The 26,120-nt window shown below is 37.0% G+C and overlaps 1 protein-coding gene across 3 annotated transcripts in view; it reads left to right on the forward strand.

Annotated features, from left to right (window-relative positions):
* The first annotated feature begins 21,951 nt into the window (after positions 1–21,951).
* Positions 21,952–26,120, forward strand: part of SLC39A12 (solute carrier family 39 member 12) — a 35,228-nt gene continuing 31,059 nt past the window's right edge. For 2 of the 3 annotated variants that reach the window (XM_005518755.2, XM_088058142.1), the window contains exons 1-2: positions 21,952–22,091; positions 23,165–23,517. In XM_005518755.2, coding sequence (XP_005518812.2) covers positions 23,248–23,517 — 270 coding nt within the window. In that variant the 5' untranslated portion in view covers positions 21,952–22,091; positions 23,165–23,247. The remainder of the gene's footprint in view (positions 22,092–23,164; positions 23,518–26,120) is intronic. The other variant, XM_088058144.1, reaches the window with a different exon arrangement.

The following is a 26,120-nucleotide window of genomic DNA, read 5'->3' on the forward strand; positions in this document are numbered from 1 at the left end:
AAAAAGTCCCGTATACTTAAAATCACTGTCCTGTCAGTTCAGTGATTGGAATAAGAAAAAAATTGCCTATTGTGAATGCTGCTCTTTAAATTAGAGTGGAAAAGACACTTCAGCACTGATGTGTTTCATACTAATGTGTGTGATGTGGAATTTTTCCTCTCATCTTCATAAATAAATGGTGCCTGATTTTCCTCTGTTTTAATCATTACCACTTGCAATGACAACATAATTTCTTTCATACATAGGCTCAGCTATCTAAGGCACCTAAAAGTGATGAAATTCATCTCACATAATGTAGATATCTAAAATGTATCCATATTTAGCTAAACTATTCACCCAAGGTCATCGCTGTGGTCAGCACAGAAAGATGGATACATTAGGGTGCAATTACTTCATCTGGTCTAGAAACTGATCTAGACTCTAGATTCTCTCTGACACAAAGCCTAAAACAATTATCTCACAGTAAATGAGTTCTACAGAATCCAGTTCTTAATTGATATTTTATGTAATTTTGTACAAAACACACTAATAGCTTTTTGTTGATTATATTTTTCATCAATAGCTCCGGACTACTCAGAAAACAGCTATCAAAACCATCCCTCAAAGACTTTTTTCCCCTGGCTTGAAAATAATTACTTCTGGTAATAAAAAGCATATGTCAAATTAAAAAAATTATTTTGATTTTATTTTCCATACTATTTCAGAATGGAGACTGAGCCAATAGCATTTCTTAAGCAAATGTTAAGAACACTGACAGAAGCTCCTACAAAATTACAAATAAACTTCCAAGGCAAGCATCTGCCTTGGTACCTCCACAAACACTTCCCAACCTAGTGCCAGGACAGGTGAAAAATCAGTGAAGTGTGTCTGCACATAGTCTTGATAAAATCTCTGTGTTTAATGTACCCCATACTGTTTCCCTGAGCAGCTATTGATGTGTTCACACCAGTGAACCCTTAGGAAGGTTAAGTTGTGCTGTGCATCAGAAATGAGGGCTCTGCCACTTCTGTCTCCATCTCTGATACATAGAGTTGAAGTAGAAAAACTAAGCATAAAAGTACTGTTCAGTCCCATCAGAGTGCTGCTGATAAAAGTTCCCTCTCCCATTCTCCACAGACTGCCATAAAACCACTGCACCTACTTTGGCTACATTCTGTTCATATTTCTCACATCCATTTCCTTCTGTATTCATTATCTTGATGCTAAGCTGGTAATTGCAGTTTACCAAGAGTTGTTCAATTTTTAGTTCAGCTGGACGGAATTTACTTTTAATTTCTGTAAGCCCCATTTCTGTTCACAATACCACAGATAAGTCTTACATCATAGATACATAATGGCATAGATAAATCTTCACTACCATTTAAACATCATTACTCATTAATATCTTGTATATCTCAGCCACTCCACCCAACGTTGTCCTCATGCAATGTAAGAAACATTCCTGAATTATACAGTATTATTTTCCTGATAGTTTCAAATGATGCCAAGTTCCACTGGTAAAAAAGTGATCAGAAAAGGATCAATACTTGAACAGTATTAACAAATAATTTTCAAATTGTTTGCACAAATACACAGATACAGGTGGGTAGAAAATGGACTGAGAGCAGCCCTAGTGAGAAGGACTAGGGGTTGGCAGATAAAAAGCTGGACATGAGCCAGCCATTTGCCCTTGCAGCCCAGAAACCCAAACATGTTCTGGGCTGTATCAAAAGAAGTGTAAGCGGCAGAGTGAGGGAGTGATTCTCCCCCTCTACTGGTGAGACCCCACCTGGAGTGCTGCATCCAGCTCTGGGGTCACTGGCACAGGAAGGACGTGGACCTGCTGAACCAAGCCCAGAGGAGGCCACCAAGATGGAGAGGGGGCTGGAATACCTAAAATGGGCAGATTTAAATTAGATGTTAGGAAGAAATTCTTGACTGTGAGTGTGTTGAGACACTGGAACAGGTTGTCCAGAAAGTTGTGGACCACCCCATCCCTGGAAGTGTTCAAGGTTTGACTGGATGCAGCTTTGAGCAACCTGGTCTGTGGAAGGTGAACCTGGCCCATGGCAGAGGGGTCCCTTCCAAACTGACCCATTTTAGGATTCTATGAAATTAACTTATTTTTACATTCTTCTTCTTTCCCTCAATTTATTCTCTTTACTCTTTACTCTACCAAACCTTGCCATTTTTATAAATTTTGTCTTAAAAATTATTTTTTAAAAACATTTTCAAAGGAACACCAACTACTCACTTTTCACCCTCCAAAATACATCCAAGATAATTTTTAGCAGCCAACTGCTTCCAGTTACTGGCAGTGATGATTACCACCAATATCTAGGTTATTTCCTTTCTATTTCAGAGCAGACTAAACTAGATTATTTCAACTGGAAGGTACCTACAATGACCATCTATTCCAATTGCCTGACAATTCAGGTCTGACAAAAGTGTGTTGTTAAGGCCATTGCGCAAATACCTCTTAAACACCAGGTATAAATGCTTGGGGCACTGACCACCTCTCAATGAAATCTTTTCCAGTGTTTGACCACCTCTCTTGATAGAGAAATGCTTCCTAAGTCCAGTCTGAACTTTTCCTGGTGCAGCTTTGAACCATTCTCTTAACAAGCACCTCTCCTCTCCCCCTAATTTTCCTTACCTGCTGTGATTTTAGTATTAAGTTCAAAACTGAAACGTTACAAGGAGATCAAAGTATTACACCACAGATTTTAATACCTCTTTTTACATCAAGGAAAGTGGACCGGTTACTGCAGTTACCTAATTTGTCATATAGTCGTAGGATTCTCTAAGAGAAAACTCACTCCATTTCCCAAACTTTCTATCTACCACAGACAAGTTTAGAAGATACATTTAGAAATATATTTAAATGTAAAGTCTTCATGTAATAATCTCAGCACTTCTGTTAAACACTTAAGAATATTTTGCAAATTTTTATGGTTGACAAAGATTATTTGAAATTTGACATATGATATAGTTTTATGCTCATTTAGCACTGACACACAACCAAATAAGCTTTTTTTTCCTAACTGAACATTAGTTTTGTCCAGTGGGTTTCTGTAATTCCCAGCTGTTACTAACTTTGTAATTTCTTGCTCATAACTTTGCTACATATTCAGACAAAATTGTTCAACTTCATGACTTGGTCCCTTTTTAAATAGAAACAGAACTTGAATGGTTTACATTATTCCAGACATTGTCTGAGTCAGATTCCAGGTATTTCTACAGAAGCTGCAAAATGGAGAAATTTTTTTCCCACACTGACATTCAGATGACAAGATGGCATTGGCATGCCAATGTTCCATGACCCATGCACTGAGGACAGGGCTTCATCGAAGCCCTGATGACAAGTAAGCTTTTACTGTTTCCTCCTGGAACTGCAAAGCAACTGAAGGATCCTCCTCATCCTGGAGTACTTCTAGATGTCTCTCATTACTCTGGTTATTGGGCTGAAGAATGACCACTGGAGAGCGTGTCTCCCACACAATGAAAGAACCCAGGTTTGGTGTGTGCCTCCAAGTCTGACAATGGTCCACAGTCTGTCACTGTGGGCTTGTGGGGTGTTCAGGCTGGGAGAGATTCCCAGCCTCGCTCGGTGCCAGGGCCGGACTGTGGGATTCCTCTTCCCAGCTTGGGGTGACTCGGTGGCTTGGCCATCCTCTCCCTCTGCCAGGGCAGCCACGCTAGCGCCCGATGTGGCCAAACCTAACAAAGGAACAGGGCCCCAAAAGCGAGGGGAGAGTGAACCTTCTTCTGTCCTTTTCATTAAGCCTCGGGCTGAAAGTCCCGCAGCCCTTCCCGGCGCGGGGGCTCAGCCCGGCGGGGGCTGCAGGCCCGCACCTCACACCCGCCCTGGGCCGCGCCGCCAGCAGCGGCCCCGCTGCCCTACATGCACTGGAAGCCTCCCCTAGTGCCTCTGTGGGAGCTGCGGGAGCCAGTGGGGCTGTGTAGGGTTCGGGGTCTGTCGGGGAGCCGGGAATGCACAGCGGTGAGGCAGGTACACGAGAGGAAGGCAGGGCAGCAGAGCTGTAAACGAGGGCAGACGAGGGGAGGCCATGGTAGTGGAGGAGAGCGCACAGGAGCTGAGGGGTGGCCAGGGTATAAGAGGAAAGGGGAGGGCAGGGTGAGGAGAGCAGGGCAGAGGGAAGAGCAGGGTAGAAGAGGAGGGGAGAGAGCAGGGGAGGGCGCGGCAGCCACGATGGAGGCCGTGGCCGGGGCCGGGGCCGAGGTTCGGGGCCGGGGGCCGGGGCCGGGGCCGGGGCCGGGGCCGGGGCCGGGGCCGGGGCGGGAGCCCCGTAGCAGCCGATGGCGCCATCTAGCGAGCGCGCGCGGCCGTAGCTCTGGCCCGGCCCCGGCCCGCAGGCCTCGCCCGCCGTGGTTGCCGCTGTCCGGAGCCAAGGGCAGCAGCTGAGCCCTGGCCGGGAGCGTTTGTGCCCGGCAGGGGCGGATCCCCCCAACTCGAGGTGTCCGGGACGTGCCCCAGCACCGGCGCGCTGCGCTGCCCCGCGGGCTGATCCCAGCGGGACGCTTGAGGCCCTGGGAGACGCGGCCTAGGCCCAGGGGAACGGGCTGTCCTGGGGATGAGAGGAAACGGCTTCAGACCCATCGTGAATTTTTTAGATGACGAATGAGAGAATGTCCTGGTCTTCTCTCTCCAGCCTGTTGTCTATTTTTCTAGCTCTAGGTTGTATGTACATATTTTTTTCTTATGTTTGACTTGTAAGTGAAGCAGAACTAGTAGGATAATGGTAATTTTCTTCAGTTTCTCTTTTGTGACTAGCTTTTTTCCCCTCTTCTCACAAGTGTTGTAGGAGCATCACTGCAGTGTTGCATATAGGCATTTGTCATCATACACGACGTTAGGGTCAGTTTAAACAATATTAGCAACAGAGAGAAAGGATGTGTGAGTGATTTACTGGTGGTTCTGGTAATCAGCTCATTACAGGGGAAATCAAAAACTCTGTGCCTCCATCTCCCTTGCTAATAAAGGGATAACGTGTGTTTGTCTCATAGAAGCATTATCAAGATCAGGTAATTGCTTTTAAATCTTAAAATTGAAAAGTCTACAGAAATGCAAAGAACATTAGCTTATTATCATTAGAGATATGGAACTGACAGGAATTCTCCTGGCTCAGTTTCAGAAACTTGTTTACACACCAGTCTTGCCCCTCTTGGGGATATAAATATGGACACTTCTATTTCCAACGTTTTTGTCATATTTTGTCAGGATGAAGATACTTCACTGACTGCATCACTTGTCTTTCTGTAAATGTCCATTGTGTTGTTTTTATGGGGTTTTTTTTTCAGACTTTAATGAGGTACATTTATTTCTTTACAGATTTCTGAGGAAGTGAAATGGAAATTGCAATTAGAAGCAATATGGTTTTGACAGATCAGAGACCATCGGTGTAATTGCAAACAGTACTTCTGTTTTTGTTGTTTCTTTAAACCATTTGCTGTTATTGATTATAACAGTTTGAGAGACTTCAAATGAAGCAAAGATATTCGGTTATCTGCACAATGAATTACATTTATTGTATGGGGTAGTATACATGTAGTCATGTAGACTGCAAATGTCATGTCTTCTCTGCCTTTTGGAGCAAAAGCTGACCACAGAAGGCTAATCCATCCTAAGAACACAAGGCCCTGTTATGCTGGGTGAAGGTCACTGTAACATTAATTACATTCTACTCAAATTTTACATATGTTAAGAAAAAAAAAAAATTAAAAGTGCCCTAAAAGTTGTTCTGAAAGCACTAGAAATTGCTGTTTGCTCTATTGCTTAATCTCTTCTTGAAAACATTACCAGTGCCAGAGGAATAGCAAGACACAAATACTACATCAGTCTCTAAAACAAGCTGTGTTTGCTGAGTACTTTAAGATGGCTAATTTAATTTTCTATAATGTAGACTGATAGAAACAGTATTAAGGAAAGAATTAGGAGATAGCTATAATAACTTATAAAAGAGTAAATGTGGGGTTTGTATTGGAAGATTAGGCCTAACAGCTCTATTACAAGGATCCAATAAATGTGGAGAATATATACCATACCCTATTAAAGAAGTCCTAAATCACGTGGGAGAAAGAGGTAGTGGTGGTACCTTTACTTGACATGATACATTACTGATGTCTTCATGGTCGCTAAAACTAGAGCTTGAGTATGGATACCTGCTGAAGATTTTTCCACTGCTGAGCTGTGACATAATAAGATAGAAACTAAATTTAGTGCTATGAAAGTCAAACTAAAATACAAGTTCAGTGACAGCTAAAATTAGCAATAATGTTGTGGGGTTAGTGAGTGTGATGAGGTTAATGCACTAGGAGTTATAAGACAAGGTGTCTAAGGGTAAGTATTATGGAAGCCTATAAAATCAGGAGCTTTGCCATAGGATGGCCTATTGTCAGAAATGGATTTGCCATGTTTCTGGAGAACAGGTTGACAGGGCCCCTTGAACAGTTATCCAAATGTGACCAACCACTGGCTTGGGAGGTTCCTAAACCTTTTAATTGGAAGGAAACATGGTGGTATAGTGATGAAGAATGATTCATTGTATGCTTATTGGTACCCTCCTGTTAAGTGTCCATTATTAGACTGTCAGAGAGAAAGCAATTTAATACATGGACTTCTGGTTTGAGGCACTGTAGTACTTCTGCTAATTCTTGTTGTTACCAGTGACAAAGTTGAAAAGAAATGAGCTTCACTCAGTTAAAGAATAATCTTCAAAATCTTGAGTATCAAACATGACTCTATGACATATCTTTTAAATATGTCAAACGTTTGAAATATTTCTAAAAAGTACATGACTCTCAGCTACTGCCTCTGTATTCTGTTGGTGTTTGAAATAACGTTGTTAAGTAACAGTCTTAAAGGCACAGAACCTATTTCTGGGCTTAACAGACATGCTTTCACAAAAGCAGGTGTGCTGTCCTTTCAAAGACATGAAGGGATGAAATATATATTACACTGAATATCTCAGAGGGCTATGAAATATTATTTCTTTCTCTCACATGTATCCACTGGGGTGATTCCTTTAAAGTGTTTCTTTACTGTCTGAAATAATCAGCTAGCTTTCCTTTGTCAGGAATTCTGACAGTTAATAGCAATGTTTTATTTTGTCTTGGAAAAGAAAATGTATGTTTTCATAAGACATTGCCAAATGTATTCAACTGCAGAAAATACTCATTCATGTTCCATGCTTGCTTATATAATGGTTTTCCAGCATTTGAAAACAAGCCTGAAATATGACCTGCTTCTTTATGTGGAATCATTCATGGAGATAGATTTTACTGACTAGCAAAAAGACACTTTCTGTAGCACGAAAAGCCAGATATGTACTTCATCTGGGATGCTTTCCAACTCTGTTTACTAAGAGACTATCTTGAAAACTTCCATATTAGTGCTTTAGTAAGAGCTCAGAACATGAGTAGAAATCCATATGTTTAGTATTCTGAAGATATTGAGTGGTTCACTTGATCTAGAGCTCATGATGGGGCAGCTGGAACTAGATCTTTAACGTTCCTTCAAGCCCAAACCATTTCTATGATTCTATGGTTCTATGATTCCACTTATGCTTTTCCATTGATTCAGATGCTTAGCCAGTATGTAGGGCTATGCCAACTTGCTTGTATTCAAATACATATTTATATAACACAAGTGATTAATAGATTACAAGGTCAGAAAACAGCATGATAATTGCCTTTTTTAATCAGAGACCAGATTGTAAGACTTAGAGCTGAGTCAATTCATGTCAAGCTATCCTTCTATCGTATCTTTTGATTATTTTACAGAGATTACATATTTTTCCACTGCCAACAAACACATTAAACTGTCTCCCTGCTTTGTTCTTGTAACACCTGCTTTGTTTCAGAAATCTCTTATTTCTTGCAAGATTTCTTTCCTTGGTCTGTTATTCCTTCTTACTTAGATTAAAAATATCCTTTAATCTTGCTTTGTAGCTGAGTAAGGAACTTGCAGCACTGTGTTTATCTGTGCAACATGCTAGAAATACTTTGTTCCTCAAATCTTAGGATGCTTGGAATGCCAGTTAGTTAACCTATAAAGACCTAGGATAGGGCAACTAATAATGCTTTTCAAGATAGCAGCCTTCCAACCACCATTCATTCAGCCACCCTATCAATTATTCAGAGATGTGTTTCTTGTGGACACACTCATATTCATTAAAATGTACCTTTACTTTTAGTCAGTTTAAAATCAAAAATTTGAGGTTTCTTTATATTACAACAAATTATACTTTAACATATTTTTTTCCAGCTTTAGTGAAACCAGTTTAAATATCACTTTCAAAACTGACATAAAAGTGCTACATGTAAGCAAACCTGTAGTCTTGTACAGCTGCTTCCTGAGAAATTTGTTAGAAACTCATTGCTGCTGAAAATGTAAGCTGGGTTTATTGTGCCTAATGCAAACTGGATTTATTTGTGCTCCTGTGTAGGCTCTGCTTGCTCTAGGAAAATGCTGTATGCTGTATATCATGCAGTAACTGGCAGGACTGGAGCCTTACAGAAATACAATACATGAGGTGAATTGATGGATTCAAGTCCAATCATTTGTGAGCCTCTAGCCAATGTACTTCTCTCCTTCCTTGAGAAAGTGTCTCAATGGAATTTGAGACATGTGATGGATTTTTCATGGCAAATATCAGCTATTTTCTGTATTTAAATTAGTTTTGGAATGGCATATATTGCACTTATGCAAATTTTGTCAGGGAAGTCCATTATGGTCTTATAAATTCAGCAAAGGTTTCAGTAATTTTATCTTGTGTTCATATCCCACAATTTATTATTCAAACAAACATTGTTAAAGGTTGTGGTAACAAACTACAGTGACTTATTTCACCGATGAATAACTTCTGAACATAGAAATATTTTCAAATTATGTAGTATAAATCACATATTATCTACTTGTACATTTAAATTTTTATTAGAAATACTATTTTTTCCTATATTAAACATTAATCTAACAATTTATATGAAACTACTAAGAAAACAATCAAGAATTATTGGCAGGATTAAACAATCATTATGCAAAGTTACAGGTGCAGTACTTGGAATGCTCAGTGACTTTGCTGTTTAATCTTTAGTTTATCTTTATAGTAGATAAGTTATGGACAATTGAAAGTGCCATCTTTTTAAGCAAAAAATTTAAAGCCAGTTCTCTAAACTGGCTGGTGATGAATCAGAAAAAAAGTCTATCTACAAATAACATAGAGCTCTAGACAACAAACTTTTCTTGTGGTCTGTTGCTTTCCTTGTTCAAAAGGACATGAATTTAAATCTGAGCAGGATCTTCAGTACTTTACTGCTGCATAGGGAGTAAGAGACAATCTGTAAAGCAGGGAAATTTGCAGTCTGTTAGTTTTCTTTGACATTTTCTACTAGTCTAGATTTTTTAAGGAAATGTTGCAAATCACATAGCCAACAAATGAACTGTGGAATCACTACAAGTTAAGAGTGCATGAATATTCAATTGGCTCATTTACCATATTAAGAATGAAAGCTTGGTAGGTTTTACTGACAGTGTTGCAGCTGTCTTCCATATTTATACAATAATGTGTAATCACACTAATGAATTCTTTGTCTTGATAATACTTTTTATAGTGTCGGTGTTATCCTTAATGTTTCATGTATGGTCCTCTGCCTATACACAATTTAAGAGCTCCATTCTTATCAAATTAAATGAATTCTTTACTAACTAACCGCTTATGGTTAGTGTTTTACGTATCAGTTTAAGATTCTCAGCCTTGGGCAGTATCCTGGATGAGTCCCCAATCTGAGTTATAGCTAAAGCTAGAAACTGAAATTCAAAAATGCTTACTTGATAGGAATATTTAAATAAAACCCTGTGAAATGTGGCCAAGTGTACAAGTGTTCTCTTCAGTTTCCTGTAGTTGAATAAGGCCCAATTCCTCTGAGCTACTGGCATTGTGTGCTATTACAGAGCAGTCTATGTTGTAGCTGCTGTAAGAAGACCTAAAACCCATTTTCTTGATGAATGGAACCTTAACAATTTCATCAGTGGTGACCCCAGTGCATCCAAAACAGCAAAGTATTTTCTCAGTTAACTGCCAAACCAACAGTATTTTCTTGTACAGATGATTGAGAACAGCAGTACTGTAAAGGAAGCTACTATCAAATGTCTTTATTCAGGCAAACTGTGTTTTAGGCAGGCTAACAGAACAAAGGCTGGCTTGGTGTATACACTCAAAGTTACAACCTTCCAGCAGTGTTACCTCGTGGTGGTAGCATGGCCACTGTTCTAGTGTGTAGCACTGCCTTTACTGTCACACCTATGCAAATCCCTGTGACAAGGCACTTCTGCTCTTGTGTGCAGTGCTGCTTCTGCAGCTGCCAGTGTCAGAGCCTGTCAGTTCAACTATCCTATCTCTTGTAAGCACCACCTGAAGTCATGCTGACAAATAACACCTGAGTCTTCAAATTAAGTTGGTATGTTTATCTAGTCTTCCTTCACACTGGGTCCCTCCACAGCAGGTCTTTGCTGAATTATGTTAATATTGGAAATAGTATAGTGGATGTATTCCCCTACCAGCCCCAGCCAACAGAATCAGACAGGATTGACAAGGTGGGGTGTGTTTGTAGTTATGTCCAGCGTTTCTTAGTTTAGGCAGTTTCTGTTTAGGTACAGGCTCAGAGATCTTGGGGAATATTAGACTAATCTTAATCAAAGAAGCTTTGTTGGGCGCTTGGTGCAATGGGTAACAGCTCTACTCTCCCTTGGGCAGTGACTTCCTTATTTGTGGAGCATTTCTCAAGCCTTTATTGGCACGACATGCTTACAAATACTCTCACTACATTATTCCTGTATAGTATACCACTGGTGTGTTAAGAGCACCTGAAAGCAGCCACTACAAAAATGAAGACAATATATTCATGTTTCACATGAATCACTATTTAGACTGTTTAATTTCTTTTTCATTTAGACTAATGGTGTTTTCAATTGACTTGTCAGTTGAAAATGGCCTGTATTGCTGAAAAAGCCAAAAGAAAACAAAAGCAGACTGTATCCTGTCTTTACACAGAACTAGCTGAAATCTGAAAGACTGTAACATAAAAGGAAAATTATATCTTTGAAAACAGCTTCAAAGTAAGCAGTTTAATATAATAGTTTCAATATGGGGACATGATATTTTCTTAAGAGCAACAAGGATTCCATTTAGCTCGCAAGTTAGCAATGGCAAGTTAAACATGAGTCAGCAGTGCCCAAGGGCCAACCATGTCCAGGGGTGCATCAGGCACAGCATTGGGAGGGGCTCACACAGAAAGTGCCCCAGGACACAAAGAAAATGCTTAGAAACAAGATTTCTTGAGGAATACAGGAGGCATCGTTTATGTGCAAATCTGGTAAATCCAAGCAATGTTTATTTGTAGTTTGAGTAAATTCCTGTAAAATGCTTAACCGGTCACCAGATGAATTCATAGAGCTTACTCCCATGTCAGCAGCAAGAGGCAGCTCCTTGTAATTTCTTTTTGTAAAGCACATGCTGTGAAACAGGACTCTTGGGAAAAAAGGTAGGTGTTTTCCTGTCCTCATCCTCACTAATCATAAACTTTAGCAGACATCACGCTATCTTATCGACCTCCTCCCCACCTGCACACAAGTTTTTCTTTCGATTTTTAGAGCCAGGCACCTTGCAGAACATGTGGAAGAATAGTGAAAACTGCTGCAGATTACTGTCTTTATGCATCCACACCAATGTTAAGATGACCTACAAAACAAGTATGATTCCAGGATCTGTATTATATTAAGGTGATAAACTAAATCAAATGCCTTTTATTAGTAATGGCTTAGAAATACAGGAGAAAAAAAAAAAGATTCTGCGAGTTCTGCTAAAAAAACCAATGTAAGTACATTCAATTTCAGCTATGAGGAGTATAGCGTCCTACTGACATTTTGAGTATTGTTTGAAGTGGGGAGAACATGGGGTTTGATTGGATACAAAGGAAAGCAAAATTATTTAGTGCTAGAACAACTCTCTTATGAGAGAGAAGCTAGAGAAAAAATACCTAAATCTGGACTGAAAAAAGATGATGAGAGATATTGGTAATATTTACAAAATCAGGAAGTTTGTGAAATGGATACAGAACTGTCATTGATTGAATTTTACAGTAGGCTAAAAACTTAGTAAGGAAAATTTAAGAGGAAATTGATTTTAAAGGGATGAAAAAAAATCCTATTTTACACATGAGGTAGGGAATTTCAAAAAATTTTTAGCACAGGATCTTATAAAGGCAGTGCAAAGATGGATTAACTATATGTGTGGAAAATGTTTATGAGCATTTAGTAAAGGCAACAGTGATGGGTGTGTTCTCTAACAGCTCATTCTAATGACTGCTTGTGCTGGGTGTGAGGGGAATGGACCCCAAACAGTGTCGAGCTTGCATGCACTGTCTAAATAGCATTTTCTGTTGCTGTGTTATAATGCTGAGCAAGGTAAAACAATGCTTAAGGCCAGTAGAGCTTTTCTTAGCCCTTATGGTCCTCTGCTCTGGGTTATTAATTTAATTTCATTTTCCATCCTTTTTTTCATATGGTTTGCCTTGGAGCTTGTTGCTCATTCCAGTAAAAAGGTAATTTAAAATACTGTGCCTTATTAAACAGAATAAAATGGACAAAAGCCATGGATTTTTGTAGGGTTTTCAACAAAACCATGGGTGTTTCAGAAAATGTACAGGAAGAAAACATGCCTCATAATTTGTGAATATGGATAAGTTACCGATGTGCCTAAGCTAAGCAGTTTGTGCTGTAAAACTAAAAATGTTTCGTTTTTAGGCAATTTTAAAGAGTCTGTGACAAGCATCATATCTATCTATGCCTTTTACTACCTAAATGCATAAGAAGTTGGATGTGTACCTAATTGAGGGTGTGTTTTCAAAGCTGTGTTACGTCACAATACAACTGGGCTACCCTGCAGTGCAAATTACATCTTTGCAGGAAATAGGTTTATTATTGTTGGGAGTATGGTATGGAAGAGCAGCACTTTCTTCTGAGATGTACAGATGGATGGATGTATTTAAAAAAAAAAGTAAGAAAATGTTGGAAACAAACTGTACTGTGGACTGTTCATAGACTGTTCATGTTGGATCTTCTGTTCTTACTGCCTCCTCATTTATAACATTCATTGAGAGATGACATTTAAAAAGACATTAAAATTAATGTCATGGATATTGCAGCATGTTTAATTGAGTCAAAATACGTCTTGGAGTAAGTCATTCTACTTTGCAAAACAAATTTGAGAATATATTTTTTCATTGTATCATATATCATCTTCGATAATCATTTATTTACTTTGACAATTTTGAGTCCTACTGTAAAATTCACATTCCTTTGCTGCCAAATAAACTTCATTGCAAGTTAGAGGGATAAACAAAAGCAATCTGGCATATGCACTTACACTTCTAAAACTAGTCATTCACCAGCTTAATATGAAATAAAGACACATGGAAACTGTTCCGTGCAGCAGAGGGCAGCAGTAGTAAAATGGTGTAGCAAGGAGGTGATTTCATGATGTCTACTTTTATAATCTTTAATACAGTGTAGCTCAAAGAGTTAAAAAAAAAGTTAAAACTGAGTTAATCCCTTATTTCTGTCTTCTTGATGATGTTGATGTCAGCATTTATTGTCATTAATAAGAGAAAATTATTTTCATACATAGTTTCTAAGTTCTGGACTTGAATTACTGTGGTTTTCACTTCACAAAAAAATCCCTGAACCTTCTACCTGTAAAATTTTTATTTTTCTTTGAACAAGTGATATGAGATCTGGTTCTCAGCTAGCAAATGGACATGGGTTTTTTTTCTGAGATCATAAATTACTCCTTCTACAGATGCGTTTTTTATTAGGGATTGCTTCATTACATTCTAGTGGTCAACATCCTGTTATACTGCCTCACAATCAGTGAATTCTTTTTTATGAATATAAAAATATTCGAAAGCCTTTATAAATTAAATAAGTATCAGATGCAATGAAGATGTTTGTGTACAATGGCTTTGGATCTTTTCTTTGGATTTGTTTTTAATAGCATGGTTTATGGTTTTCATAGCATTTCTTTTTGTTTATTTCATGTCTATAGCTGAGTCCTGTGTCTGCAGCTTTTCTGCATGTAGGTATTAGTAGAATGCTTTTTCTAGCCCTTGTTTTGCACAAAACTTGCAGGAATCTTGGAGATTTTTTCTCTTCTGTCAGATATATTAGAAGTAGTAAAATTGGTAATAATGTACTGGAGTGAAAGGAATGAGGGAATTCATACAGGGACAGGGAGGGATTTCACTGGCAAATGTAATTGATAATACAGATGTCTACAGCAAAGGCAATCTCTCAAGGCTCTTTTAGCTGTCAAGGGTGTTATAATTACAGAGGCTACTATACAATTCCTCTCATCCAGAAGTTTGTTGTGGAATAGGCCTGACAAACTGCCTCCTAAAATGCCTCAGTCTCCAATGACTGTACAAGGATCCTAAGATGACTAGTTCAGATCCTTCCATATGCTGCAAATTTAGATAATACCCAACTTAAATACACAGATCTTGTCAGCTTTAGCCTCACTTATTCAGAGATCACACTGAAAAAAAGCAAAAAACCCCTCCTTTTTTAAATGAGGGGGGGAAATGAAAATAAAAGAAAGAGAAAAGATAATTAAGACTATACTCAGTTATGAATTATAAAGGTTGCAAAGTGTTTGCTTTAAAAAAAATATGGGTGAAAGAGAATTAATAGTTTCCATGCATATATTAAAAAGCTTTTTGGAACTATTTTTTTGGAGATAATATTTAGATTAGAGACCAAAGAGTTGCAAGCAGGTTAAGGGTGTCAGCTTAGAAATTTGCATTCTGAAAGATTTAATTCAGCTTTATCAATATGTTAAAGAGGAGATAACATGAAGGAGCATGACAAAAGGGAACAGGGTTTATTTTTCCCTCTCACACACATGTATTTTCCTCTTTCAATGACAGTAGTCTTTGACAGGTGTATCTCAGATTCCTTCCTGCAGTAAGAGAGCAAACAGAAGTTAATACATACACAGAAACTTGTAAAGACAGCCAATGCACCAGTGTCATTTATTGGCTTTTACTGGCAAAATTTATTTGCAGAAGAGTTCCATGTCCCTCAAAAGCAAGCATAGAAACAGTGCAATGAGTCATCACTCAGAAGATGGGGAGGAAAACCGATGCATTGCATCTATCCATTCTCCATCTGAAAGTGCATACAGACTCACATTACCTTTTTTCTTCACTTTGTCACTGGTTTATGAAGAGTTTTTATCTTCCTCTTTTATAAAATTGCCTCAGTTTCCTCTTTAGTTATTTTTAAGATTTCTGGACAAAAAAGTACAATTTTTTAAAAAATAAAATTCTGCTAAAAAAATCCCCCAACTCTCCTTGTAGGGAGTTAATTTTGAGAATTACTTCAATGCCCTAATGCTCTGCATACTAATCCACTTAGTTTTTCTTTTTCAAGCTTATGAGTGCCAGCCATTGACTTGTTCTACTTGGCTACTTTGAACCTCACACTGGGTTGCAGATTGTATATTGTTAAATGTAAGAAAGCATATCCAGTTTTTGATAATTAGTTACTTTAAATTCATCTAAATAAAATGTGAAAATTAAGATTACACTTTATAATTATGGTTTTCCAAATTCCTGGGGCGGGGGGTGGAGCTGGTGTATGTTTAAAAAAGATGGTGGGGAAAGGGTGATTAGAATAAACTTCCTTCTTGTATAATTCAAAATCTATTTCCAAGTGTGTGGAAGGTAGTGCAGGAACAAGAACTACAGCAAAATCAGAGGTGCAGGAGGCTTGGTTTATGTCACACTAAACAGATAAGCTGCTTGTAGCAGACCCTAAGCTCCAGTAAAGTTTCTGCTTTCAGTGTTCACAAGCTACTCACATTGAACCCTCCACTATAAATCCGTAGCACACGAGAGCTTGCTCACTGCTAAATCAAAGTACAAGCACTTGCTTAGAAGAGAGTTAGCATGGACTGCAATTCAAGACTGCCTGAATTCTATTTTTCTTTTCTTTTTTTTTTTTTTTTTTTTTTTTTTTGGTAACAGATTTTTTATTGTCCTTATCTATAGAGAGGAGATATTAGGAGCAAAGAAGAAGATAAATCCTATCTCTGTACTTTTGGAAGATTTTGTTCAGCAGAAGAGAAGGCTTGAAAAATCTTTGTAGAGAGAGTATTGGTACCAAATTGTCACTGTGCTGCAGATTGCTGTTTTGCTTTTTAAGAAGTAACTTACACTTGTGTGGATTTCTAGCTCTTGCTCTTTTTACCTCATCTTAATCAATTTGTTAGCTTTAAGCTGAGCTTATCTTTAGCATAGCTATAGCATAGCATAGCTTTGAAGGTAGCATTTCAGGATTTTCTAAAATTATAGTTGCCATAGACCCACCAAAATATATACAGCCTAATTCAAATTAAAGGCTACAGTAACCAATAGAAGTGGATTGTCCACTGAACTAATAGTTGATACCTACAGATGCCTACAGAAATTCTTTTCTAGGACCTAGTGATACAAAGAATTCTGTGGCCAGCACTGAGCAGAATGAACAGTGTGTCCTCTTGATGATAAAAAAAGGAATTGTCTCTAAATTTGTCAGAACAATTCTACAATGATATATGGTGTGTTTAACTCAAGCTGTATTTTCAAAGTTAAAATAGTTGTTAATTTTGTATTTTCTGTATGTTTCTTATAGGCTAGAAAAAAGCAAGCATTTAATTTAGAATCTAATGGTTGCATATGTGCATTTATTGTGAATACTGGTATTCAGGCAAACTGTGGTTATATAGAAAGAAACATTTTATTTTAAATTATTTTTAAAATGAAAAAGTTTCTTTCATAAAGTACAAACATTTCTTATTATGAACTCCCTTCTCAGTACTCTTGTTACCCAGCCTTTGAACAATGAATATACCATGTTATATGGGAGAGATAGTGGTTTGTCAGTAGTTTTAATAAAGGTAGAAGTAAGATCACTGTCATGCAATGAAATTTGTATTTGGCTAAATTATTTTCTATCAATTCTGGTTCTTTCATTGTCCTTCCATTCTAGGATTTTCTTTTTTTTTTTTCTTTTCACCTTTATTGCTTCAGTATCTGTTACTTGAAGCCCATCTAATCAGTCAAATATTCTCTAAGCTCTTCTTACTGTTGGTACCACTTACATACTGAATTTAAGACAATGAGGTGAAAAGAAACTGACTTCTCTCATTTTGGATTCTATTAATGACTCAGAAACTTATATTTTTCATTTTTTTTTTGGGTAGACTAGAAGACCTTGAGAAACATCAGTCATTTCTCAGAACACAGGTTTTTTGCCTGAAATGACTCTTCCGTATTGTGAGAATTTCTTTAGAACTGAACACTGAGTCATAATTTAAAAAACAAGAGAGTAATCACTTGTTATCTCAATTTCTCTATAATACTACACAATATTTCATTTGGGATATTTAAATTAATAGTGTAACGTACATGATTGGACTGTAAATGCTTTGGACCGGGTAAGACACTCTTAGTAAGATAACTCAGTTTTTGAGCCCCATTTCTTTGGAAATCTAAATGAACAGCAGAGAAACAGTACACATAACAGTCTGATAATGCTGCAGAACAAAACCATACAATAGGCAGTGAAAAGCTTAGAAAGTGATTTCTGCATCTCTTTAGTACAAGAGGAAGTCAGATAACTGAAGCTGAGTTAGTGGTCTAGTAACTCTACTTTAACGTTTAGATACCTTCACAAAAGTTAGGCTTCTAATGCTCCTAAGAATAATAAACACAAGAACGATTTTTTTTTTAAATCTACGTATTCTTTAAGTAAAAAAATGAGCAACATTGTATCTATATTTACAGAACCTCCTTTTTTTCATACCAAGGATACTAATATCTCCTGTTCTGACCAAGTTCTTGATAATAATTGCTATAGTCTTGATGGTTATCCCTACATCCAAATGTATTTGGGTTTTTTCTCCTGTTTTACTTTAAACACAACCAGATAGTTAGCAATAAAGAGATTGTGTGAGGGAGAAGTCTGTAGTCAGATGGAGACGATTAATTGAGCTTTAGATCACACTTTCCATATAAATGAACATTTTCATTTCAAAGTAGTTTTTATGACAGCAATATTTTAGGACAATTAATGTCACCTTAATTCTGCAATATTGAAAAAAAGTGAAAAGGCACCTCTGGAGGTATAATTCTTAAAATGTAAGAAGGTTTGTTGGCTCAGAGTGTATAGTAATCTATAACTTCTTTCTTGCTTGCTGTTCTACTTTAATGTAAATAGATTTCTTTGAAAACTTTCTGCTGACAAGTGAATTTTGTAATCTTGAACTAAAACAAGATTTGTTTCAGGTGTGTATATATATATGTGTGTATGCGCTAATACATGTAACTCAGATAATTTCAATAATATGAATTTATTTTAATTCATTGGCAACTTTAATATATGTGAAATTGTTAAGATTGGCATGTGATGCCAAAAAAGCTTAATGACTGTGGTCATTTTAAAGTACTGACATTTTTGATTACGGTACCCTGGCATTACATTGGCAAAGATACTTCATGTATTGAAATTCTACACAAATTACATGCAAAATGTAGTTCTTTCATATGTCAATATGCTGCCTATGGCTGTAATTATACAATGTGCACACATCACATTAATAACATGGAGGAAATCTGCAGTGCCAGAGGATTCTCTACTATTTGCCATAATTGCTGCAATTAGTAAAAAAGGAAAAAAATGCATTTGCTTAGTTCAACAAAACAAGTTACACAGTATTGAGGAAATAAGAGCTATATAGCTGCATTTCCCAGTATGATGTGAAGTTCAGCAGGGGTCTTGCAAAAATTATGCCTACGTCTTTTCCCATTCTACTGTAAAACTAAAATAAAGCTATTTGTCATGTTGGTAGGGCTCATGCAAATGCCCTTGCCATCTCAGAGTGAGTCCTCTAAAGAGTTTTCCTATTCCTATGCAATTTATTCACCAACTGTTTGAAACCCAGTAAATTGCAGAGTGCAGTTATCCATGGCATTTGTGAATGGGAAACTTGTCTTAGTTCTCACAGCAGTTGTGAAGGTGGGAGAAACCAGATAAGCTTCAGTTAGTCTTACTGGTTTGCTTAAAATGAAGATTAACAAACTAAATAAACCCCTGTAGCCAGAGAAGCCTTGCTTCATGTTCTATGTCTAGTTATGCCATTTCTTAATTGCCTCCACTCCTTTTTCACTAAGACCATAAGTTATTACTCTATGAGCTTTCTAAATCATAAAAGATTGTATCTGTGGGTGGAAAGAAAGTTATATGCAGTTGTCTGGGATCATGAATTTGGTAATGAAATAGAGTTTTGAGAAGTTCACATTTTTATCATTCCTCTTTTTATCTTATTTCTTCTTTTACTTTTTTTCCTGGGTCATGCACCTATGCCTGTCAGCAGTCAGTTACTTTCTTGTAAGTTCCCCAGTATGGTAATTGTTCAAATTAATTTTAAAATATTGATTTTTTTTTTCTGAAAATTTCTGGTCTCAGGTCTTTGCTTTAACATGTCAAGGTATGTAAGTAAATGTAAAATGCAATAATATTTTTTAAAATTTGTTAATTTAATCACAAAATTCATTTTACCTTTGGTTTTGCTATAGAGTCTGTTTTCATGTTAGAATGGTAATATACTTCACTCTGAGTTATCCCAGTTCTCCAGTTCTTCTCGAGGTTGTTTCTTCCATGCATATTATCATTCTACAGTAAATGGAGAGTCTCTGGCTTATGAGCATTGTGCATGGAGTTTTTTTCCCATTTATCAAAATTCTCCAAAACTCATGCAGAAAATCTGAGTCAAAATGTTAGTCTCATAACACATAAGTTACAATATTAGTGATAGGTGCATTGGGAGTTTATAAGATATTAAACTGTGTAAGTGATTTGCTTTCATCTGTAATTTTTTAGTAAATTTCTAATGGGCATGTTACTGCACAGCTCTGTAATTATTGTGGTCCCATTTGATCAGTTGGCACAGCTTCAGGATGGGTAGGTAGTGGGGGAATAATGCTGCTGCACCAGGGTTTGAAGACTTAGCAACTGCTGATGCCAGAAGTTAGTTCAGAAGAAGTAATCCAAGTGCTGTGTAGACAGAATAGTTCTTTAATGACAGTGGCATGACTGAAAACACAGTGTCAAGAGTAAAAGCAGAGGGTGAGCCTTGAGTCACTGTCAGTGATTTTGCCACCACTGAGAAGTTAATTTCCAAGTCAGAAGAGGTTTGCAACACTTAATCGTAAAAAGGGAAGTGAATTCTCCTTTGAGATCAACCACATTAGCCTGTACCAATTATTATCTGTTGTTTTTTAATGTACTGAATATTTTAGTTTTTTTACCATCTCTCTCTGTAATAGAAATGTTAAATTAAGTTGTAGCCAGTACTATTATGCAAATCTCTCAGAGGTTTTCAGTAGTTGTGAATCGTCAAATGTGTTTTTAAATGTTAGCTTTTCTCAGTAAACTGAAACCACTCACCTTCTGTTTGTACACTTTAACTGGATGGAATGAATTCTTAGTTTCAACTTGTATTTATACACAAAACATCAAACTATATACAGATAAACCTATTTTATGTTTGTTTGGAGATTGAGCAATCCCCAGAATTAAATGCTGGAAGCTATTCCCCCATTATCTGAGGAATTATTTTTATGAGTGGAACAAATCTGGACATGGTTAGCTTTGTTTGACAGTACAAATTACATAAAAGCCAGAGGAAATGCATATTATCATGTGTTTCTGCTTTTCAATTCATTCTCATAAAAATATTTATATGAAAAATTTCTGTAATTCTTGTTTACATAAAATGATATATTTAGAAATGTTAGTTTGATAAATATTTTTTGTAAATTGAAAAGTAAAATAAAAGAATATTTAAAATAGGACTTATTTTTTAAATATTCAGCCTTCATCATGCAAGAATCTGAACATGTAATTGTACTTTGTATTTCTGAGAACATTTGTTTACATTTTACACTTCCCTCAAGCTGGGGTTGTCAGTTGAATTCTTTCATAGTCAACATCAGTTGTCAGTTCTCAGTCTTGCTAAAACAAGGCTGTTCCCTTTGAGCTCACCACCTTTTAGGACATTACAGACATTTTAGAACCCAGGATTTTTTGTTAATCTAGCTTTAAAGAGAATTATGATGTTTGTATTACTACAGGCTTACTGCTTCACAGGATTTGTTGAGCCAGCTGAGATCCTTTATAACAGCACGGAAGGTTTGGAAGGTGGGAGAATGATGTGAGTGGTGTACCAGTCTCTGTAGAAAACTGTCAGTCGTGACAGTTTTCACTAACTTCCAGTGCAGTAATATTGTAATGGCGTGGTGATATAAATGTCAACTTTGTAACAGCGTCCCTCTGGAAAATCTGAGTGGGTGGATGGCATTTTTTTTCACCACAGGCTGAGCTATCCCAGCTTTTTCAGTTGGTGCAAATGTGACACAGCATAAGTGGAGATGAAAGAGGCTGTTTTCTATGGGCGGTGTTTTGCAAAGAAAAAATATAATTTTTCTATGGATGTGCTTGAAAAGATTTCTATTGTGTTCTTATATTTTCAAAAAGTAGTAATATATTAATAAAAAAAAAATAATTCAGGATTGTTGTAGAATTGATCAAATAATTTAGTAACACAGAGAACAATTGAGTGCTTGCATATATTACCCATCATAAGAAAATACATTCTTTGGTAGATTTTACACTACTTGTACTTCTAAAATAGACTATTTACATAAAATCATAACTACTAGAATATGTGAAATTAATTCAATAATGCAATGCTTAGAACTTGCAAGTACAGGAAGAACATGTACTAATTCCTATCCACCTCCATTGTTACCTTAAGGGCAGCTCTCTCCATAGCAACTGAAAACTTTTCAAGGCAGCAATAAAGTAATCCTCTCCAGCTTCCAGAGCACCATCAAGGAATTTTAAAAACATTGGACTTCCAGCAGCTAAATACTTCTGAGGATTCAGAAGGCCACAAAGCTAGATACACAAGCATTCTTTTTCCCTTCAGAAGGTAAGAAAAGAATATTTAGAAATAAATGCTTATAATGTCCTTGTAACAACAATGCATATTCTTAGTTGCTAACAGTGAAATATATCTAAACACCAAAAGATTTCCTAATATCTAAAAATATATTAACTTTTATCTAAATGCTCATTTGAATTCAACAGTTCTTTTTCAATTGTAAATACTTTATTATAAGAGTTTCCTTTAAAATAAGACACGTGTATCATATTGTAGTTCAAAGAAGATGAACGTATATGTGGCTTACTATCTGAATATGTATGTCGCTGCCCATTAATAAAATCAAAACTTCTGTGGAAAACAGAAACAAACTCTTTTACATTGCTTATGCTTTGATAGATTACTGTTAAAGTAGAAGGAGTGATTTATTAGGAAGGATTGTGACAAGAGAGTCTTTTATGGTACAAAATGTCTTTTGCACCTAGAGTTAACAAGTTAAGCTTGTTTGTCTTGTTTATTCACTGAGTTCTTTGAATGAAATTTTAACCTCAGTTTTGTAATTCTTCCATCTGAGTAGTGGTCACTGATTTTTTAAGTGCATCCTATTCCTTCTCTTTTTTGTGCTGTATAGCTGGATTTTAGTAATGTTGGTAAAGTGTTTTGACAATGTGACCTGCTTTATGTTACTGCTATGTAACATAATTACTGGACATTCATATTAGTATTAGACTAGAAATATTTATTTACAGGGGTTTTTTTTGTTACTAAAAACGTGTTTTCATGATGAAATGAAAGTCAAAGCCATGGTATTTTTCTATTCTTACTGAAAATAGTTATTAGTGAATGCAATAACATAACACTGAAATGAAAGATATAGACTATTTTTAAGGCAGGGAAGGGCACTTTGAGACAACCTCTTGTTGGTAATTCTAAAGAAGTTTTGAGGCCATGGTTGTCTTAGTTTCCTGCTGTTCTGTGCTGTAAAGCCCTTACAGGCTCCCTGTTGTTAGAAAACAGCTTGTCACTGCAAATCAGCTTAGCCGACCAATTAATAAATCCTTTCGAACATATTGCATTTGCACTAATTAAAAGGTTGGGTTTTTTTCCCCTTTACCATTCAGATTCTTCAGGTTTCCAGTTTAAGCTGTGAAGTGCAAACAGCAATCCAACATTCAGTGCAGGTCACGCACTGCTGGAAGAGGAGATGTGTTTTCTGACCAAGCATCCAGCTCTTGGGGTGGTATGTTCTGCTTTCATATTCAGCGTGCTCATTGCTGAAGGACAGCCTGGGGAAGAGCATGGGCAGGATGGCAGCAATCCTCCCAGCAGAGGCTCTCTGGTGGAAGTTTTACGCATTCTCTCAGCTGAAAACACTGAGCTCCACATGAACCACTCACGAGAACTGGTCAAAATGTTACTGGAGAGAGCTGAGTGCCCACAGCGGATTTATGGCATGCAAGAGGATTGTAATCTGGTTAGTGCTTCAATTAATGAGGGATATCTTTACAGGATCATTAGTGAGTTCTAACATTTGTTAGAGTGATACTGCCCTGAATACAATACCTAAACATGTAAAACACTTGTTAGAGCAAAAAAAATTGGCCCTGCTTTGTTTCATTTTGAATTATTATTATTATTTATTGTTTGACTCATGAAGAGATATTCCAAACATGACAGACATTCCTTTTAAAGTTCCCAAGTGTTTGTTTTCCCATAAAAATTTTCCCACTGAAACCTGGTTTAACAATAAAAGCATGAGCTTGAATTTGTGGCACAGGATTTCCACTGTGAAAAGACAGGTAAACACTGGGGACTAGTTCTGCCACTTTTTTTGTTGTTCTGGATTTTAGTTCATAAAAATAAAACCCAGACAGGATTGTCTGAGATTTATGTGCCACTTCACTGAAATATTCAAGATTAAGGGGAGGGTTTTGTAAGCAGTTCAGGTCAAGGAAAATGAAAGGCACAACAATGAATCTACAAATCCAAATTGAAACTGGAAGTAGTCCAGGGTACAGTTACACAGAGGGATTGGTTGTCTGCTTGAGAATATTTTCAGAACTCAGTCCTGATTCAATGAAGAAAGGGCAGGGACAGTGTTACTGAGCAACTTAGCTGAAAGGGACAACAAAGGGCTTGGTCAGCTTTGGCTTTCATTACTGTGGCTCTGGAACTGTTCAGTGACCTACATACAGCAGTGTCACTTTATACCGCACTTACGAAGATGGTCTGAAAGGTGAATGCTTTTACAAGGTACTGTTCTAAGCAATCTGCCAAGCCAATGAAGTGGGGATCTTTTTATCCTTTGCAGTAGACAGACACTCGCTTAATTGACCCTTTCTAAAAATGCTTTCATTTTTCATACAAGCCCAAATGTGAAATGTCATACATATATATTGTAGGTGCCTGTCATTACCTAAATGGATAATTTTTTTATGAAGGAGATTATTCACACATGGGCAACAAATGTGCATCAGATATGGGCCCAGATTGAAAATTGACAGTGTATTAAACCTGGGTATATAGTTCTTCTAAACTTCACAAAACAGGGGACTGGGTTTTTGTTTGCCCATTTTGTTTTTCTTTTTGAGTGGCATGAATTTTCTTGTATTTGTAATGTATTTTTGGAGAGCTTGCCCACTGTGTCCTTGGATGGACAAAATCTAAGAGAAACTTATCTGGGGCTTACTTTGGTCAGTACTGCTGCTCTGTTCAGGTTTCATCTTGGAAATTTTCTATAGGAAGACTTTGAGGACTTTCACTGTTTTCAGTACTCCTCAATGTCGTCTGCTCTCTGTGTCAGAAACACTGCACACACCCTACACTGTCAGTGTTACTGTGCCAGCACCACAGGATCATGGTTTTCTGCAGGAAACCCTTATGAGATACGTGGCATTTTCAGTCACATGGTGCCCACATGGCACTTTGCTGAAATCTTCCATGATGATTTAACAAGGTTTGGTAAACCAAGACAGCAAAAACTGTGCAAGAAGAACTATCCTTCATGTTCATCAGAATTTGAAACAGAATGCCCCACCTTAGCTTGGCATTTTCTTCCTCATACTTGATTGCTGGGAATCACTAATTGATTTCAGATTCGATTTCCCTTCTAAATCCAGGATTCCATTTATACCACATGTCTTTGTTTTCAGACTTTCTTTTCTTTATTTTGGTTTTTATGATATCTCTAATGGGCATTTAAAAGCAGTGAAGTTTAACACTTTCTTTAGACCCTCTTCTGTTTTGTTGTTACGTAGTGGCCCTTAGACTTTATGGGCAGGGGCTGGCAGCTATTGAACGCCATTTCTGTATCTCCTAAGTACACAACAGTCATATATTTCTTGCATTGGTAAGAAAAAAATTTTTTGAACTTCTGGCCACCTAAACAAAAGAAATTCAGGCTTCTGTGCCCAAGTTCTGGGCTTCTATTTTTTGTAGGAAATAAGCATTTCTAAATCAAGGATGGATGGTTATTCCTGTAAAAATATTAGTAGGAGCAAAAAACCCCCCAAACTAAGAAACAAAAAAAACCCAAGTGACAAAATACTTCATATCCTCTTAAAATCTTTTCAAGGGTCACTCACTATGGGCTACCCATATACTATGGAGTAACTGCATCTTTTACAGTGCATCTGCTTCCTTCTAATTAGAAGTTTTCAGTCATCTTACTTGCAAGAGCAAACAATGCACTCATTGTAATTTATCCTCAATGAATTTTAAAATCTTACAGAAATATTTGAAAATCTTCCACTTCATGCTGTATGTTTATTGTATTACTACTGAGTGTTCATAAAGGCTGGTTGACTGACTTGAGGTCTTTGGGACAGAAAACAGAATAAATTCCTCCTAGTCCAAAGAATAATTCTCAGAGTTTGCATTAGGAAAAGTTAAACTTAAAGACCTTGATAAGCAATGTAGGTAGGACAGGATACAATGAATCATACTGTAATCTAGTTCATGTATAGAAATAGTTAATTTGGCTATTAATATCTATTTAGATTCATTATTTTGAGAATTTTTGTTAGAATTCTTCATATTAAAAAGTAGCAGCTCTCTCAGTTCCTTCAAGGAACTTTG

The sequence above is a fragment of the Pseudopodoces humilis genome, chromosome 1, assembly GCF_049639895.1.
Source record: "Pseudopodoces humilis isolate 2021_Gansu_Grassland_sample_001 chromosome 1, ASM4963989v1, whole genome shotgun sequence".
Lineage (NCBI taxonomy): Eukaryota > Metazoa > Chordata > Aves > Passeriformes > Paridae > Pseudopodoces > Pseudopodoces humilis.